The sequence below is a fragment of the Dendropsophus ebraccatus genome, chromosome 12 (genome assembly GCF_027789765.1).
Source record: "Dendropsophus ebraccatus isolate aDenEbr1 chromosome 12, aDenEbr1.pat, whole genome shotgun sequence".
NCBI lineage: Eukaryota > Metazoa > Chordata > Amphibia > Anura > Hylidae > Dendropsophus > Dendropsophus ebraccatus.
In genome coordinates this window covers 84,428,680-84,445,921 of record NC_091465.1, presented here as the reverse complement: position 1 = coordinate 84,445,921, position 17,242 = coordinate 84,428,680, and the positions used below count along the sequence as shown (strand labels likewise).

General features: G+C 46.1%; 1 protein-coding gene across 5 annotated transcripts in view; it reads right to left on the bottom strand.

The window, feature by feature from the left end:
- Positions 1 to 348: 348 nt before the first annotated feature.
- The window catches only part of GRAMD1A (GRAM domain containing 1A), a 106,707-nt gene continuing 89,813 nt past the window's right edge, over positions 349 to 17,242 (bottom strand). For all 5 annotated transcript variants that reach the window (XM_069948979.1, XM_069948982.1, XM_069948980.1 and 2 more), the window contains 9 exons: positions 16,571 to 16,726; positions 16,248 to 16,366; positions 14,678 to 14,817; positions 12,454 to 12,557; positions 10,461 to 10,637; positions 7,921 to 8,005; positions 6,970 to 7,077; positions 6,071 to 6,191; positions 349 to 4,095 (listed from right to left, as the gene is read on the bottom strand). In XM_069948979.1, the coding sequence (XP_069805080.1) occupies positions 4,006 to 4,095; positions 6,071 to 6,191; positions 6,970 to 7,077; positions 7,921 to 8,005; positions 10,461 to 10,637; positions 12,454 to 12,557; positions 14,678 to 14,817; positions 16,248 to 16,366; positions 16,571 to 16,726 (1,100 nt within the window). In that variant the 3' untranslated portion in view covers positions 349 to 4,005. The remainder of the gene's footprint in view (positions 4,096 to 6,070; positions 6,192 to 6,969; positions 7,078 to 7,920; positions 8,006 to 10,460; positions 10,638 to 12,453; positions 12,558 to 14,677; positions 14,818 to 16,247; positions 16,367 to 16,570; positions 16,727 to 17,242) is intronic.

Sequence of the window (17,242 nt, the reverse complement as noted above, 5' to 3'; positions counted from 1 at the left end):
TATGTTCTTCATAGCAACAGGCATGTGCATTACATGGTTATTCTTAAAGGGGAACTCCACTCAGCTTCAGATCTCCTTTGTATTTCATTCTATTTATGGATCAACTTTTGTCTGATGTTGGTTCTTCATCCTATATCAGATATACACATAAAGGGCCATTTGGATAGGAAGTCAATTAACAGTAACTCAAGTAGGTTAAAAGTAACAAGAACCACCCATGAAGCCCGTGTAAACATGGAGAGAACATAACTGTACGCAGGACACCAGCATAGCCGGGACACCCGCCTGTGCAGTACGGGTTGATGGAACCACCCAATATGGATTCTATTATTGGTTTGGCATAGCAAACAAGAAGGTTCTGCCAACTGTATTACCAAAGTGGAATGTGAACTTTTCCCTCAACTCTAAAGGACCAACCCTGAAGCGAAGTGGAGTTCCCATTTTAGTTTGACTGGGACTTAGGTTTGGTGTGAAAGGATGGCATGCTAAAAGAAAAATTCACGCTAGGTTAAGGAGGGCGAATAATACGATAACACATGTAGTTCTTACATTCATATGCCAAATACTAAAGAAACTTGAAGCCTAGTAGACCAAGGCTTAAAATAAAAGGCTTGGGGATGCAAGCCTGTAGGCCTTGGCTTAGCTGGCGCAGAACTGGAGACCATGGCTAGCTGGCCCAGAACTGGAGACAATGGCTAACAGGCCCAAAACTGGCGATGTTGGCTAGCTGGCACTGGCCCGCAAATCTTAGCTAGCTGACCTGACCCAGAACTGGAGACCATGGCTAGCTGGCCCAGAACTGGAGACCATGGCTAGCTGGCCCAGAACTGGAGACCATGGCTAGCTGGCGCACAACTGGAGACCATGGCTAGCTGGCGCACAACTGGAGACCATGGCTAGCTGGCCCACAACTGGAGACTATGGCTAGCTGGCCCAGAACTGGAGACCATGGCTAACTGGCCCAGAACTGGAGACCATGGCTAGCTGGCCCAGAACTGGAGACCATGGCTAGCTGGCCCAGAACTGGAGACAATGGCTAGCTGGCCCAAAACTAACAACATTGGCTAGCAGGCACCGGCCCGCAGACCTTAGCTAGCTGACCCTGGCCCGTAAACCTTGGCTAGCTGGCCCAGAACTGGAGATCATGGCTAGCTGGCCCAGAACTAGAGACCATGGCTAGCTGGCCCAGAACTGGAGACCATGGCTAGCTGGCCCAGAACTGGAGACCATGGCTAGCTGGCCCAGAACTAGAGACCATGGCTAGCTGGCCCAGAACTGGAGACCATGGCTAGCTGGCCCAGAATTAGAGACCATGGCTAGCTGGCTCAGAACTGGAGACCATAGCTAGCTTGCCCAGAACTGGAGACCATGGCTAGCTGTCCCAGAACTGGAGACCATGGCTAGCTTGCCCAGAACTGGACACCATGGCTAGCTTGCCCAGAACTGGACACCATGGCTAACTGGCCCAGAACTGGCAATGCTGGCTAGCTGGTACCGGCTCACAGATATTAGCTAGCTGACCCAGAACTGGTGATGTTGGCTAGCTGGCACTGGCCAGCAGACCTTGGCTAGCTGACCCAGGCCTGTAAACCTTGGCTAGCTGGCCCAGAACTGTACACAAGGCTAGCTGGTTCCAGTTAGTAGACCATGGCTATCTATCCCAGGCTTGTAGACCTTGGCTAGCTGTCCAAGGCTAATAGACCCTGGCATTACCAAGGCTGGTAGATCAAGGCTTACACAACATTGAGCCTGTCTGCCACTGGATATGCTATGATTAGGTCCTAGCTTCCATTCCTCCATGTTTTACATGAATACAGTCTGGTGAGGTATTTTACACACATGGATATCAATGGGTCCAGCCCATCATCACATCTCTTCCTGCCTCCATCATATACAATTCTTGACATGATCTGGGGGTTCTGGCAGTGACTTAGGGCTCTGCAGTGAGGACCCCCGCAGAATAGGCGGCAGTGATGAAGTTGAATGAAAATACTTTGCAGGAATAATAAATTAAAGCACAAATAAAAGGTCATCTGTGTCCAGCAAAATAAATTAACACTGGTCTAAATAATACAAGAAGGGACATATAAGAACCAAGAAGAAAGGGTCTGCAAAGAAGCCTCCCCTTGTCCAGTCTAAAGTGCCCTGGTCAACTACAGTGGAAGCAGCCATAGTGTGGAGTCCGTGGATGTGAGGTTGTCTCAAACATGTTCTAAATAAGCAAAGCAACTACTCGTGGTTTTGGGGTCCCATGCCCAATACCCCTCCTTTATTCCCCAAAGAGGAGAATTGCATCCAGCACAATTCTCAAAACTGGAGACTAGAAGGGGTGATCACTGGCATGGACAACCATCGATTACAATGGGCTTTTAGTATACGTTTAATCTATTCTATGGCAGCTATGCCAAGAGATTGGGGTACTGAAGAATTTCTGCTCAACCAACTGATCGAGATGGGTTCCCACCAGCAAGAACCCCCAACAAACAACCTCTCGATGATAGAACCACAGTTGTATGTTTTTTTTTTTGTGCAAAAGATTTTTTAGCTACATGGGAACTTGAAAAGATTGCAAACTATAGGACTAGGAGGAGAGTTTCCCCAATGCACAAGGCCACAACCAATACAAATGCCCCGAATCTCACAATGAATGCAACTCAATGCATTAGTGATGCAAAATCCATGGAGAGTTCCATTATGTGGCCACTTGTGCACAGTGACGGCTCAGGTTCCTCAGAGAGTCAAGTCCTTCTCTAGCGCTAGCCTAGAACAATTCTATCTCAAGTCATTGAGCATGTGCCTGACCTTGCTGCACAAAGGAAACAAATCTAAATATTTATCGATACAAGATCAGAATAGAATACATAACACTTGTTCCAAGTGACTGAAATGATCTTCACCCTTGTGTACTAAGGGAGCTAGGTTCAGATCCTACAACAGAGGTTGTAGGTTTAAAAAAAAACAAAAAAAAACACTTTAAAGATAGAAATAAGGAGAGCTATACAAGGCGTCTCTTCTGCTAGAGAAGAGGTCTTCTCATCAAAATAAATACCGAATGATTCTGTAAGAAAAACGGTTCTCTATGACATAGTGAAGGCTTCACCTGGGATGACATTCATGGACTGTGAATGAGGCACTCGGGGTTCAGCTCTCAGTATTAACACACAATGGGCTTTCTACAAATAATACCTCGATAAAACCCTACATTCTGTTGAAGATGGGGAAGGGAGCCTTCGATTCATTCGCAGGAATGTGTCCACGGTCAATGGTTAGAATCACAGTGCTGATGTGGATTATTACGATGACCCCTGGGCCAGACTGTAAGAACTGACTCTAGAATTAGAGAAAAAAAAAGGAAAATAAAATTTTAAACAGGTGATGATGCCTCATACACCCCAATCGAAGAGCAATCCCGTAAGACCACAATGGGGTGTCGTACTATAAAGAAAACCAAAAAGGCAAGTTTCAGGTAGTCATGTAGGTCCATGTTTATAGGAATGCCAAATCTGCGTCAAGGGAAACCTGCCCCACAGCGATCACGGCCCTCCATACTGTCCACGTGGTTTCATATCAAAAGGTTTTTGTTTCTGAAGAGGTCATTGCCGCGAGTCTTTACTTCAAACAATGGTGGGAATTTCAGCCAAAACGTGACAAGGTTCGTGTTCGAGTCCCTCATTAGAATTTCTCAGACAAACACAAAAAAAACAATAACTTCCCTTTGATACTCTCTATATCTTTAAATAATGGTGAAAAATCAATGTACTCTCTTCTAGGGAGTAACCACTCTCCCCATACTGCAGCTTATTGTACATCTCATCGTCAAGTAGACTTGGATCCCGATAACTTATTCTTGAAGGGAAATAGCATCCAGCCCTCCATTCCCAAGGTGTTGGCTACGGTGCTTGGGTCACCAAACTCGTCTTGGAGAGCAAGTTCTCCCCCAGGATCTGCTCGGTGAATGGTCTCCTCCTAGGCAAAAATGTCCCATAAGGATTACGGACAGGGGGGTCATGACAGTGCGTCTTCTTCTTGAGTTGGTGTGGTGGTGGCATCGCTCACCAAAACTCCCTGTTGTAGTCTCTGCAAGGAGGATCTCATCTGGAAAAGAAGAGGGAACACTGGGCTTGTTAGGTCGAGTGAGCAAGTCCCAACACAAAAGAGATCCTCAAAGGTTGAAAGCTAGAGATGAACTCAACTTGAGCAAACTTGGGTCCGTCATTTGATTACTGGTGGCTAAAGAATTTGGATGCAGTCCTAGGGGGTCCTGGAAAACATGTGCACAGCCTATGGCCTGGTAATCAAATGCCGAACACTCAGGCTCAGCATTCTCAGGTTGCGCTATTCTCTATTGAAAGCCTCAACTGATACCCCTATACATTTAGGGCCCTATTACTTAGGGCCCTATAATCAGACCAATTTGGCCGATTGTCTAATAGCGAGAGCGATCAGCCAGTGAAACAATCATCGGCTGCCAACCATGCATTGCTAGGTGTAATAGTTATATGCGGCCGATGGCTGATGATTCAACATACAGTTAGTATTATACCTGTCCCCGTTCCCGGTCTCCTCCTGCGCTCTGCTTCCTTGTTGTGGTCCCGGCCAGTGATTGGCTAAGCGCCCTGTTGGACTGGGGAGGAAGCATACAGAGCGCAGGAGACCGGGAGCATGGACAGCTAATATAAACCTAACAATGTCTATGCAGCCTTTGCTTAACAATTATCGGGCTGTGTAATAGGCCCAATATTGATTGGGCTGCCATTGGCCCATGTAATAGGATCCTTATCCTTTGGGATCAGTCAACAATGCGTGTGTACTCATTGGGGAGAGAAAGAGAATCTCCTCAAGAACTAAAATGGGCTGGAGAGTTAAGAGAAATCACCTGGTGTCAGAAAGTTATATAGATTTTCTACTGCTCTGGACAGTTCCTGACATGAACAGAGGTGGCAGCAGAGAGCACTGTGTCAGACGGGAAAGAATACACCACTTCCTGCAGGACATACAACAGCTGATAAGTACAGGAAGACTGAAGATTTTTAAATAAAAATAAATTACAAATCTATATAACTTTCTGACACCTGCTGATTTGGAAGAAAAAAAATTGCTGGGGTACCCCTTTAAGTCTTCCAAACCCATGACGGTGTCTTCCATTCTATCCACCATTTACAATATATGTGGGATATCATTTTTGAATAGAACTGGTAATAGTCTGGATGCATTATTAATGGAGGGGGCTATGCTCTTTGATGAAATGCCGATCCCGTCGCCCACCATGGTCTCCCACCACCCGTCTGTTTCACAACTATTTGTGGGAGAGCCGACTTATCACTGTGACTCATGAGGATTAGTGAGGATAGAAAACTAAATCATTCAAATATAAATGAAATAATAATGATAAATCTCACTTCAATAACATATTTATTACCCCTTGTCCGTGGTTCCAGGAAATGAGGCCAATACAAAACTAAACCTGCTGTTGTGTATTCATGGTGGAAAAACAGCAACGTGGCCAATCTTTAGGGTTATACGGCGGCCATGACACTGGTTGTGCGGCCAAAGATCCACAAGTGACCATGGCTTAGTTGCTAAAAAAGTATCAGGATGGAGGTATGTTCGCTGTTGTGGTCACTCACAGGTCACAACTTCATGCAGGTCACAGGTCACAATGTCATGCTGTTCAGTTCATACAGCACAACACAGTCATCCTTGTCCATGTGACCTATGTTACGGCTGATATCACCATACATGATATATATTTGCTAAAGATGAGTCCGATTGTTCACCATCTGAAGAAATTGGATGTAGCCCTAGGGAGTCTGGGAAAACATGGATACGGCCATAGGTCATAGCCAGGACTCCCTAGAGCTGCATCCAACTTCTTCAGCCACTGGTAATCAAATGCCGAATGATTGGACTCCAGCATGCATCCCTATTTTCCCTATTGTCTAGAACGGATATAATAGTAACAAACCCTCAGCTGTGAGATGTAGGAGGTCACAATATAAAGAATGGACCCACTAGTGATCTTTGACTAGGCCTTTGAGGAGTAGCCTGTCCCCAGTGACCCCGCGCTCACCTCATCCAGCAGCTGTACAGATGTCCGCAGCGTTTGCTTCCATTTCTGAACCTCTGCGTTGTGGAAACGTTTCTGAAGCTCCAGTATTTCTGCCCAATCCGCTGATGTCTGAGGAAACCTTCTGTAAGAGATGAGGTGGTATACCAGGGGCTTATTATACAGCATTGATGCAAACGAGACAAAGTGCTACAATTCAGCCGATTTTCGCTCCGTGGAATAGAGAGAACGATCAGCCGATGATCGTGTCATCGGCTGATCGTTCATTTAGGTTCAGACGTAAAATCGTCGTTCGCCACCAGCGCATCACTACGGTTGAATAGCAGTGCGCGGCGGCGACTGATGATTTCAGCAGAACCATACATTACCGCAGGTCTTCTTCTCCCGATCCGGCGCGGCAGCATCGGCTTCGGAGCGAGGCTGTCTGAACTGACAGATCGCTAAGCCAATCACTGGCTCGCGGGACCGGGAGAAGAAGACCTGCACCCTGACAGGTAATGTATGAAGCAAGGGCTGCAAGGACATCGCTAACAATGTCCCTGCAGCCCTTGTTTCACAATCATCGAGGCCGTGGAATAGGCCCAGTAAACGAGTACCGATCTAGCAGATCGGCGCTCGTTTACGTCGTTGATCGGGTCCTGCTCGTCCGATGGAATAGGACCCTAAGACCAGGTGATGGTGTGGGGGGAGGAGGTGTTATACGGAGGGAGTTTCAATAGCAACAACATGGATTTATCCAGAACCTAACAGGAGCTAGGACCAATGCCTACAACAACTACAACTCCCAGCATGCCCGGACAGATGAAGGCTGGTGGAACAACATAATCTAAGTACTGGGGGTCACAATGCAAAGAGATGGGGCAAGTTCTGAGGTCATAGAGAAGATAGTGAGGTATACTTACCCTTGGGACACAGCGTAACTCTGCCATGTCTGGAAGGTTCTAGCGGTGTGCTCCAGAGACCACAAGCGGTAGAAGAGCATCATGTTAAGGACCACCAGCACCAACAACCTGTAAAAGAAAAAGAAAAGGATTAAGGATAAAAAAAGTCAAGTGTCAAGGAAGCAAAAAGAGAGAGTGCCATGGGACCATACCCTTCTTTACCCTCAAAAATCCTTAAAGGGGTATTATCCTCCATATTATAGGGGATAACAAGCTGTTTGCTAGGGGTCGGATCACCGGGACCCCCACCATTCCTGAGCACAACTCACAGACTCCCTGCAGTGAACGGAGGGGCTTTATTCATTCTCTATGAGGAAAACAAAGGAAACTCTATTGCCCGTATCCTCCACCAACTGTTATGGAAGCCAAGGAGACCTTGTCTCTTAGAAGAGGAGAGAAGGGAAAGTTTATATAGAAGTGTCTTCTCAGAAATGGTCTCCAAGACTAATAGAAGTCACCAGTGTAATGAAGAAGGACATGTATTCTGGAACCCACCACTTCTGGATGCTGGACACCATGTTAGAAACCCAATGGACCCCACTAAAATCAATGGGGTCCATCATGCACAATTTCTTGTTGTTCTATTCCAGTAATGGAAAATACAGGTGGATCGGCTATGGTGGAGCCATGATGAAACTACCTCAGTATTATTATAGATGTAGAACACAAGATACAGTCATTGCAGTAGAGATAAGCCCACACATGGTGTTACTGACACCAGCAGATCAGTGATGTCACCATGGTGAGGAGTGGATAAGAGATGGCGTCCTGGAAGATGCCGGGCTGTGTAATAATTCCTGCAGTAGAGCCGGCACTCCGCCAACCCACACAGGTAACCTTGAGGTCGGAGCTATGTGTCAGACAGATCCCACTATATGTGTGGAGGAGAAGGGAGGAGGACGTGTTACTCACACAATACTGATGATGAAGAGAGCTGTGGGGATGTTCTGTGATGTTCCTCTGTCAGACAGGTGGGAGAGATGAGAGGAGACGCTACCTGTGGGCAGGAGACAGAGACAAAGCGGTGAGTACAGGAAGGCAGAAACTTTACATAAGAATGGATCCCAGTTATATCCTATAAAGGTATAAACATCACGGACCCCCCTCCCCCCCCCCCACACACACCAAACCACAGACCCATGTACAGTGCCCAGAATAAATGATCTTCGTGTAGCCTTCATATTTCTTCTCCATGGGGCACCACTTCAGAAGTGGCATGAGGTGGGCCTACTTTAGGCCGTGGAGACCAAGAAATTTTCTTTTTTTTATTGTCACCTTCCAAAAAGCCATAGCTTTTTCTTTTGTGGACATATGAAAGCTCGTTTTTTGCAGGACAATTTTTTCGCATATTAAATTTACACAAAAAAATAAATATATTCTCAGGCATTGCTCAAATTAGAGTTGTTTTTTTTTGTTTTGTTTTTTTTTAGTATTACTACTTTGGCACAATAGAATATACTTTCCTAAAAAAATTATAAATAAATAAACTCTTGCCACATTCTGAGATCATTTCTCCACAGAGCCGGGTGTGGGCCTTGTGCTGTAAGGTGTAAAGCTTTTATTAAAACCACAGTAGGACAGACTGACAAAAAAACAGAAATTCTGGCATTTAAAAAATATATATATTTTTAGGCTATGTTCACACTGTGTACGATTCCGGCCGCATTTCGTACGCCGCCGTACATGTGCGGCTGAAACTTCAGGCGTGGGAAAAAAAATCGACATGCGGCCGGATGCGTACGAACCGCGAACATACGCCCGTAGTACAGTTATGCTTCCTTAGCTTGTTTCGAAGCGATCTGAAACAGGTCATTTACTTGGAAATCTTCGCCCAGCCCAATAAACCACACAGAACCTTTTGGATCTTAAAATCACGTTCAATTTGGCTGGAATAAGTACTCCGTACGGGACCGCATGGAAATTAACGGCCGAGAGTTGGAACATTTCCGTCCTCAAAGAATGGTCTTGTTCATTTTTCACGGCGCTGTATACGATCCGGCCGTAAGCTCATACGTAGTGTGCATTGTGCGGCCGTATATCGTATACTTTCAAGCGAACACATCAACCTCAAAACTACGTGCGTATATTCACGGTTCGCAATACGGCCGGAAAGATACGTAGTGTGAACATAGCCTTAATGTATATTATAATTTTTGTTTTATAATTGTATACCCTGGGTCATTACGTATGTGGCAACACCAAACACACACTTTCTTTATTTTTTTATGTAACAATTCATTTTGTATGGGAAATAAATGTCATTCTATTATTTAGGGTGGGGGAATTGTGTTGCTGGAGGGGGGTAAGAGGCCAATTGTTCGGCATTTGAATACTGGTGACTGGAGGGGTTGGATGTAGCCCTAGGGAGTTCTAAAAAACATGGATACAGCCTATGGCCATTGAATGTATCCACCAGGACTCCCTGGCGCTGCATACAACTTCTTCAGCCACCAGTATTCAAACGTCGAACAGTCGGCATGCTCCAGTTGGGCTTATCTTTAATGGTCACCTATGTACTGACGTACTGGACGTTGTACGCCGCCCTAGACTGTAGTGCCGACCATTCTTCATTATACTATGTAATGAAGAATTCTAGCTGTCTTGTTAGAGTTTTGTTCTGTAAGCTTTGGCTTTGCTCCTGAGACTCTCATTGGGGGTGCACTCATCTTTACAACATGGTCTTCAATGAATTTGTTAGGAAAGTTACTTTTTTTGGTGCAAAAATTACCAAACCAATGGGAACATTTCCTCGTATGGCGTCTCATTGATAATAAGGAAACAAAAGGTTATTGGACCAACCTGTGGGGTGTATTTATTTATGCTGGTTCTATGGATATTGACTCTCAGCTACTCAGTTAGGCAAGTGTTAATTGTCACTGACCAAAAACAGTCACTCTCCCCCCTCTCCTGTATTATCACCTGGATACGGTAACCACAGCGAGCAGTAATCGGATCTGTGACTTCCTATGGATCTGGGTAAATTGGCTTCTGAGCAGTGAAGATTATCTCCAGTAAGGAATAAAAGTGACAATCCCGTCTCCTCTGCCCTTCCTGACCATCAGCGATATGTGGAGCACTCATGGAGGAGAACCAGTGACTAGTCGTGAGCAGAGATGCTGAACAGTTCAGCAAAGTTCTCCAAACCCGAATAGTTTGGCATCTCTGTGCAACCCTCTGGTGGGTACCGGCCCTCTCCATTGTCTCCCACAGATGTCCTCACTGCTACCCATAGGGAAGGACTAAGGGCCCTATTATACGGGTCGATTATCGTGTAAATTATCGTTTTATCTTTTAACAATGATCGCTATGTGTAAATGCCGGCAACAATCAAACGACCAACGAAAAAACGTTCATTGTTCGTTTGGTGCGGACACCAAAATCATCGTTAATCATTCGCTGTAATTCCGCATTCGTTCACCAATCATTCAGTGTAATTCCGTATTATTCCCTACCTGATGTCCTGGAGTGACGGGTTGCCCTCACATTGTCCAGCGGTGGGGTGACAGCGTTCAGAGAGTCCACATGATGGTTCTTCCAGCTCAACGTCCGCTTCCGGCGCCGTAGCACTGGTTTTTCTCGTACTCCCAGCTCCTCCACACAGGATTGTTCTAACTTGACCACTGCGTCCGCTAAGAGGGGGTAACAGAAGACAAACAAGTCAGTGAAGAAGCAGCAGGGGCAAAAGAATCATGGGAAACATCAACAATAGTGTCATCTGTACCTCGTATGACCCCTAAAGACTGTCTGGGGGGGGACTGTATATTGATACACTGATTGTTCATGCCACTCCACCCAGTACGGCCATCAATACAACTTCATCAGGAACCAGTGCCGGGCTCCCCACCCCTGAGCACTAGAGAGTTATCAGGAACCAGTGCCGGCCTCGCCCTCCAGCATTAGAGGGTTATCAGGAACCAGTGGCGGCCTCCCCCTCCAGCATTAGAGGGTTATCAGGAACCAGTGCCGGCCTCCCCCTCCAGCATTAGAGGGTTATCGGGAACCAGTGCCGGCCTCCCCACCCCTGGGCATTAGAGAGTTATCAGGAACCAGTGCCGGCCTCCCCTCCAGCATTACAGGGTTATCAGGAACCAGTGCCGGCCTCGCCCTCCAGCATTAGAGGGTTATCAGGAACCAGTGCCAGCCTCCCCCTCCAGCATTACAGGGTTATCAGGAACCAGTGCCGGCCTCCCCCTCCAGCATTACAGGGTTATCAGGAACCAGTGCCATCCTCCCCCTCCATCATTAGAGGGTTATCAGGAACCAGTACTGGCCTCCCCACCCCTGGGCACTAGAGGGTTATCAGGAACCAGTGCCGGCCTCCCCTCCAGCATTACAGGGTTATCAGGAACCAGTGCCGGCCTCCCCCTCCAGCATTAGAGGGTTATCAGGAACCATTGCCGGCCTCGCCCTCCAGCATTAGAGGGTTATCAGGAACCAGTGCCGGCCTCCCCACCCCTGGGCATTAGAGGGTTATCAGGAACCAGTGCCGGCCTCCCCTCCAGCATTACAGGGTTATCAGGAACCAGTGCCGGCCTCGCCCTCCAGCATTAGAGGGTTATCAGGAACCAGTGCCGGCCTCCCCCTCCAGCATTACAGGGTTATCAGGAACCAGTGCCATCCTCCCCCTCCATCATTAGAGGGTTATCAGGAACCAGTACTGGCCTCCCCACCCCTGGGCACTAGAGGGTTATCAGGAACCAGTGCCGGCCTCCCCTCCAGCATTACAGGGTTATCAGGAACCAGTGCCGGCCTCCCCCTCCAGCATTACAGGGTTATCAGGAACCAGTGTCGGCCTCCTCCTCTGGCATTAGAGGGTTATCAGGAACCAGTGCCGGCCTCCCCCTCCAGCATTACAGGGTTATCAGGAACCAGTGCCAGCCTCCCCACCCCTGAGCACTAGAGGGTTATCAGGAACCAGTGCCGGCCTCCCCACCCCTGGGCATTAGAGGGTTAACAGGAACCAGTGCCAGCCTCCTCCTCCAGCATTAGAGGATTATCAGGAACCAGTGCCGGCCTCCCCCTCCGGCATTAGAGGGTTATCAGGAACGAGTGTCGGCCTCCCCCTCCGGCATTAGAGGGTTATCGGGAACCAGTGCCAGCCTCGCCACCCCTGAGCACTAGAGGGTTATCAGGAACCAGTGCCAGCCTCGCCCTCCAGCATTAGAGGGTTATCAGGAACCAGTGCCGGCCTCCCCACCCCTGGGCATTAGAAGGTTATGCCCTAGAGAGTCCTGGAACACATGAACACATCCATAGGCCATAGGCTGTATCCATATTTCCCAGGACTTCCTAGGGCAGCATCCAACTTCTCCAGACGGCGGGAGTCAAATGCCAAACTATTAGGTTCAGAGGAAGGTGCTGAACCTGAACACTTCGGCAAGTCTGCTCAACACTAGCAGCGGTATATAGCAAACTGAGGTCCCCCTGGCCAGCAGCAGAACATACCCAGCTGTCTAAAGTGCTCCTCCATCCCGCTCCAGGAGTTCTTCTCAATGATGCCTCGTACCAGACTCCATGGCTGCTTCCGGTAACAGATCTCTGAGGACACCCTACAATACCATACAGACGGTTATCCATCACACAAGTCTCCATGATAGTTTTGTACGTGTGGTCAATGGGTCCAAAGTTAGAGGGTTACAAGGGGAGCTGTCTAAGAGACATGTCAGAAGTTGTGAGCAGTCAGTGTCTGGGTGATCAGATCCCATCCGATTACTAGAACAAGCAGGGAAAAGACTGCACCAAGGCACACGAAGGAGGCCACCCCATAGTGTACTCTACTGCGCTGGTTCAGGGCAAGGAGTGATCAGACCCCGACCTATCAGCCAGCATCATACAGTACATTAGGGCGGTCTTTTCCCAGCTTGTTGTAGTGATCCGATGCAGGGCCGGGACAAAGGGTAGGCAGGGGTAGGCGATTGCCTAGGGCGCCATCTGGTGGTGAATTACAGGGGGCACTATTCTATCTACCACATAGGGGCCTCCACAAGCCTGAACCCGGTAGCAGGGTTTGTGATAGAAAAGCAAACAGTAGAGGATGCACAACATCACTTACACTGTGTGGTGTGTATCCTTGACTGTCTGTGTATGTGTGAGTGAGTATGCATGTGTGTATGAGTAAGTGAGGGTGCATGTATGTATGTTTGAGGGTGCATGTATGTATGTATGTATGTATGTATGTGTGAGTGAGGGTGTATGTATGTCTGTCAGTGAGGGTGCATGTATGTATGTGTGAGTTAGGGTGTGTGTATGGGGTGCATGTATGTATGTATGTATGTGTGAGTGAGGGTGCATGTATGTATGTATCTGTGTGTGTGCATGTATGTGTGAGTGACAGTGCATCTATATATGTATGTATGTATGTATGTATATATATATGTATGTATGGGGTGCATATATGTATGTATGTGTGAGTGAAGGTGAATGTATGTATGTATGAGTGTGTGTGTGTGCATGTATGAGTGATTGAGGGTGTGTGTATGTATGTGTGAGTGAGGGTGCATGTATGTATGTATGTATGTATGTATGAGTGAGGGTTTGTCTATGTATGGGGTGCATGTATGTATGTGTGAGTGAGTGAGTGTGAATGTATGTATATATGTGTGTGTGTGTGTGCATGTATGAGTGATTGAGGGTGTGTGTATGTATGTGTAAGTGAGGGTGCATGTATGTATGTATGTATGTATGTATGTATGTATGTATGTGTGAGTGAGGGTTTGTCTATGTATGGGGTACATGTATGTATGTGTGAGTGAGGGTGAATGTATGTATGTATGTATGTGTGTGTGAGTGTGCATGTATGAGTGGTTGAGGGTGTGTGTATGTACGTGTGAGTGAGGGTGCATGTATGTATGTATATATGTGTGAGTGAGGGTGTGTCTATGTATGGGGTGCATGTATGTATGTGTGAGTGAGGGTGAATGTATGTATGTGTGTGTGAGTGTGCATGTATGAGTGGTTGAGGGTGTGTGTATGTATGTGTGAGTGAGGGTGCATGTATGTATGTGTGTGTGAGTGAGGGTGCATGTATGTATGTGTGTGTGAGTGAGGGTGCATGTATGTATGCATGTATGTGTGTGTGTGAGTGTGCATGTATGAGTGATTGAGAGTGCATGTATGTATGTATGTATGTGTGAGTGAGGGTATATGTATGTATGAGTGAGGGTGCATGTATGTATGTGTGTGTGTGTGTGTGTGTGTGTGTGTGTGTGTATGTATGTGTGAGTGAGGGTGCATCTATGTATGTATGTGTGTGATGGTGCATGTATGTATGAGTCAGGATGCATGTATGTTAAAAAAAATATATATATTTTTTTTTGGGGGGGACGCAATTTGCCTTCTTTGTCTAGGGCACCAGAACTCCTTGTTGAACATCCAGATCCCAACCGGTCACAACTTCTGACCCTCCGTCCCAAGGTTTCCTGAAAGCTCAGGTACCTGAGATGAGAATTTAGGACTACTGAAAGTTTGTGCCTGTTAGACTTCTCCTAAAGTCTCTATGAGTGGGAGCGAAGACTGATCTGTCACTCACACAAAGGAGGGCAGAGTGAGGGGGCACACATGATGAGCAATGCCGGGTGGGAGTGGTGAGTGGGCACAGCTGAGCTGTCAGGAGACGTCTCAAGAGACACGGCAATGATGATCTATGGGGGAAGACTGTACAGCTCCGTACCTGAGACGCGCTTTATTCTTGGTCACGCTGGTTATACAGTATCGGTGAGCGGTGTAAAAGTAATCCTGGTAGGGGATGCCTTGTGTGACCACCTGTGTGTCCATGATGCAGAGCGACCCCTTCAGGCTGTACGACAAAGTCTAGAGGGAAAAATAAATTATACATCAAGTGTGCATCATGGTATCTGCTTACCTAAGGGTGGAATCTACTCCGGCAGCAGCACAGTCTTATATATAGTAGTTATATTCTTGTATATAGGAGCAGTATTACAGTAGTTATAGTCCAATCAAGGAGGAAAAGAAGCTTGCACTCACCACAAAACGCTGCGGTTATGATCCGTTTATTCAGTCTCGATAGAAATAAGTGGGGAGGGGAAGTGAAGGCAGGGGCGTCTGATGGCAACAGCCGTTTCACGTGGTTAACCACGCATCTTCTGGCCTGAGGACCTGGTTAACCACGTGAAATGGCTGTAGCCATCAGACGCCCCTGCCTTCACTTCCCCTCCCCACTTATGTCTATCGAGACTGAATAAACGGATCATAACCGCAGTGTTTTGTGGTGAGTGCAAGCTTCTTTTCCTCCTTGTTTGGACTATACCTGTACTTTTGTAAGCTTTTTGCACCTCCATGCTGCATTCCGTTGCCTAGTATCCTCACCAAATATATCCTAGCTCATGGGTAATTACCACATATTGTTGGACTTTGGTGCAAACTCAGATCCACTTCACTAGTTGCATTACAGTAGTTATATTCTTGTGTATAGGAGCAGTATTATAGTAGTTATATTCCTGTATATAGGGGCAGTATTATAGTAGTTATATTCCTGTATATAGGAGCAGTATTATAGTAGTTATATTCTTGTATATAGGAGCAGTATTATAGTAGTTATATTCCTGTATATAGGAGCAGTATTATAGTAGTTATATTCTTGTATATAGGGGGCAGTATTATAGTAGTTATATTCCTGTATATAGGATGCAGTACTATAATAGTTATATTCCTGTATATAGGAGCAGTATTATAGTAGTTATATTCCTGTATATAGGAGCAGTATTATAGTAGTTATATTCCTGTATATAGGAGCAGTATTATAGTAGTTATATTCCTGTATATAGGAGCAGTATTATAGTAGTTATATTCCTGTATATAGGAGCAGTATTATAGTAGTTATATTCCTGTATATAGGAGCAGTATTATAGTAGTTATATTCCTGTATATAGGAGCAGTATTATAGTAGTTATATTCCTGTATATAGGAGCAGTATTATAGTAGTTATATTCCTGTATATAGGAGCAGTATTATAGTAGTTATATTCCTGTATATAGGAGCAGTATTATAGTAGTTATATTCCTGTATATAGGAGCAGTATTATAGTAGTTATATTCCTGTATATAGGAGCAGTATTATAGTAGTTATATTCCTGTATATAGGAGCAGTATTATAGTAGTTATATTCCTGTATATAGGAGCAGTATTATAGTAGTTATATTCCTGTATATAGGAGCAGTATTATATATTTATATTCCTGACCTGTTTTAGTATGCAGACCTGTCTGTCACGGCCCTAACTCACCTGCGTCTCCACAGCAGGTGCCGATTTTGGCCCCAATGGGTTATTGATGGGAATGGTGTAGTTGATCACTCGGGACTGCTTTCCGCTGCTGTCAGGCGCCCAGGGGTTCACCACAATATCTGCAGGGAGAATAGATGAGAAATTACAGCAGACAATCTGGTGAACGTTCTTGTAACATTTAATTACCATTAATAAATAAATAAATAAATATTCTCGCCCCATAAATCCTCCGACAGATGAGATATCTCTCGGTAACAGCAGATAAATTATTAACCCTTCATAATAAAGATCCACTTAATTACAGAGCAGAGATGGCCGCTGACCTGTGAATTTTCTCAGCTCCATGAATTCACTCATAAAACGGGTGTCGGAGGTCAGAGCCTGCTGGAGGCGCTCCGCACTGATGTGATACACAGCGTTGATGTGCAGGCGGCCCGGCAGGTCGGAGGTCAGTGCATCTTTGCCAAGGCCGACAGCTTCTGTAATAACACACAACATGAAACCAGTTATATATACAGGGATCTCCCCCATCATCATTTATACCCAGGACTGGAGCTGTAATAAGGTGACGTCCTCTAAGTCTGGAGGAAAGAAACACAGACGACAGCATAGAAGAGGATTCTTTACTGTAAAGCAGTGAAACTACAGAGCTATCTATAGATTATTTCCAGTAGTTGTAGGTTAGAACAGCACTGTGCAGACTTCCAAAAGAGCTTCTGGCTCGTGGGTGCACGTCTCCAGGTGACCGACCTCAGGCACCACTGGATACCGATAAAGACGAGAGAGAGAGACAGCACTCCGGTAGAAAATAAAGGTGACAATGTCTCTCTCTCACCATCTCTCGCTCGTCTAAATAGATTATTTCATGTATGAGCATTAGGACTATGGAGCTCACTATAGATTCTTTACTGTTCAAGCAGTGACACTATGGAGCTCTCTATAGATTATTTACTGTAAGAGCAGTGAGACTATGGAGCTCTCTAAAGATTCTTTAC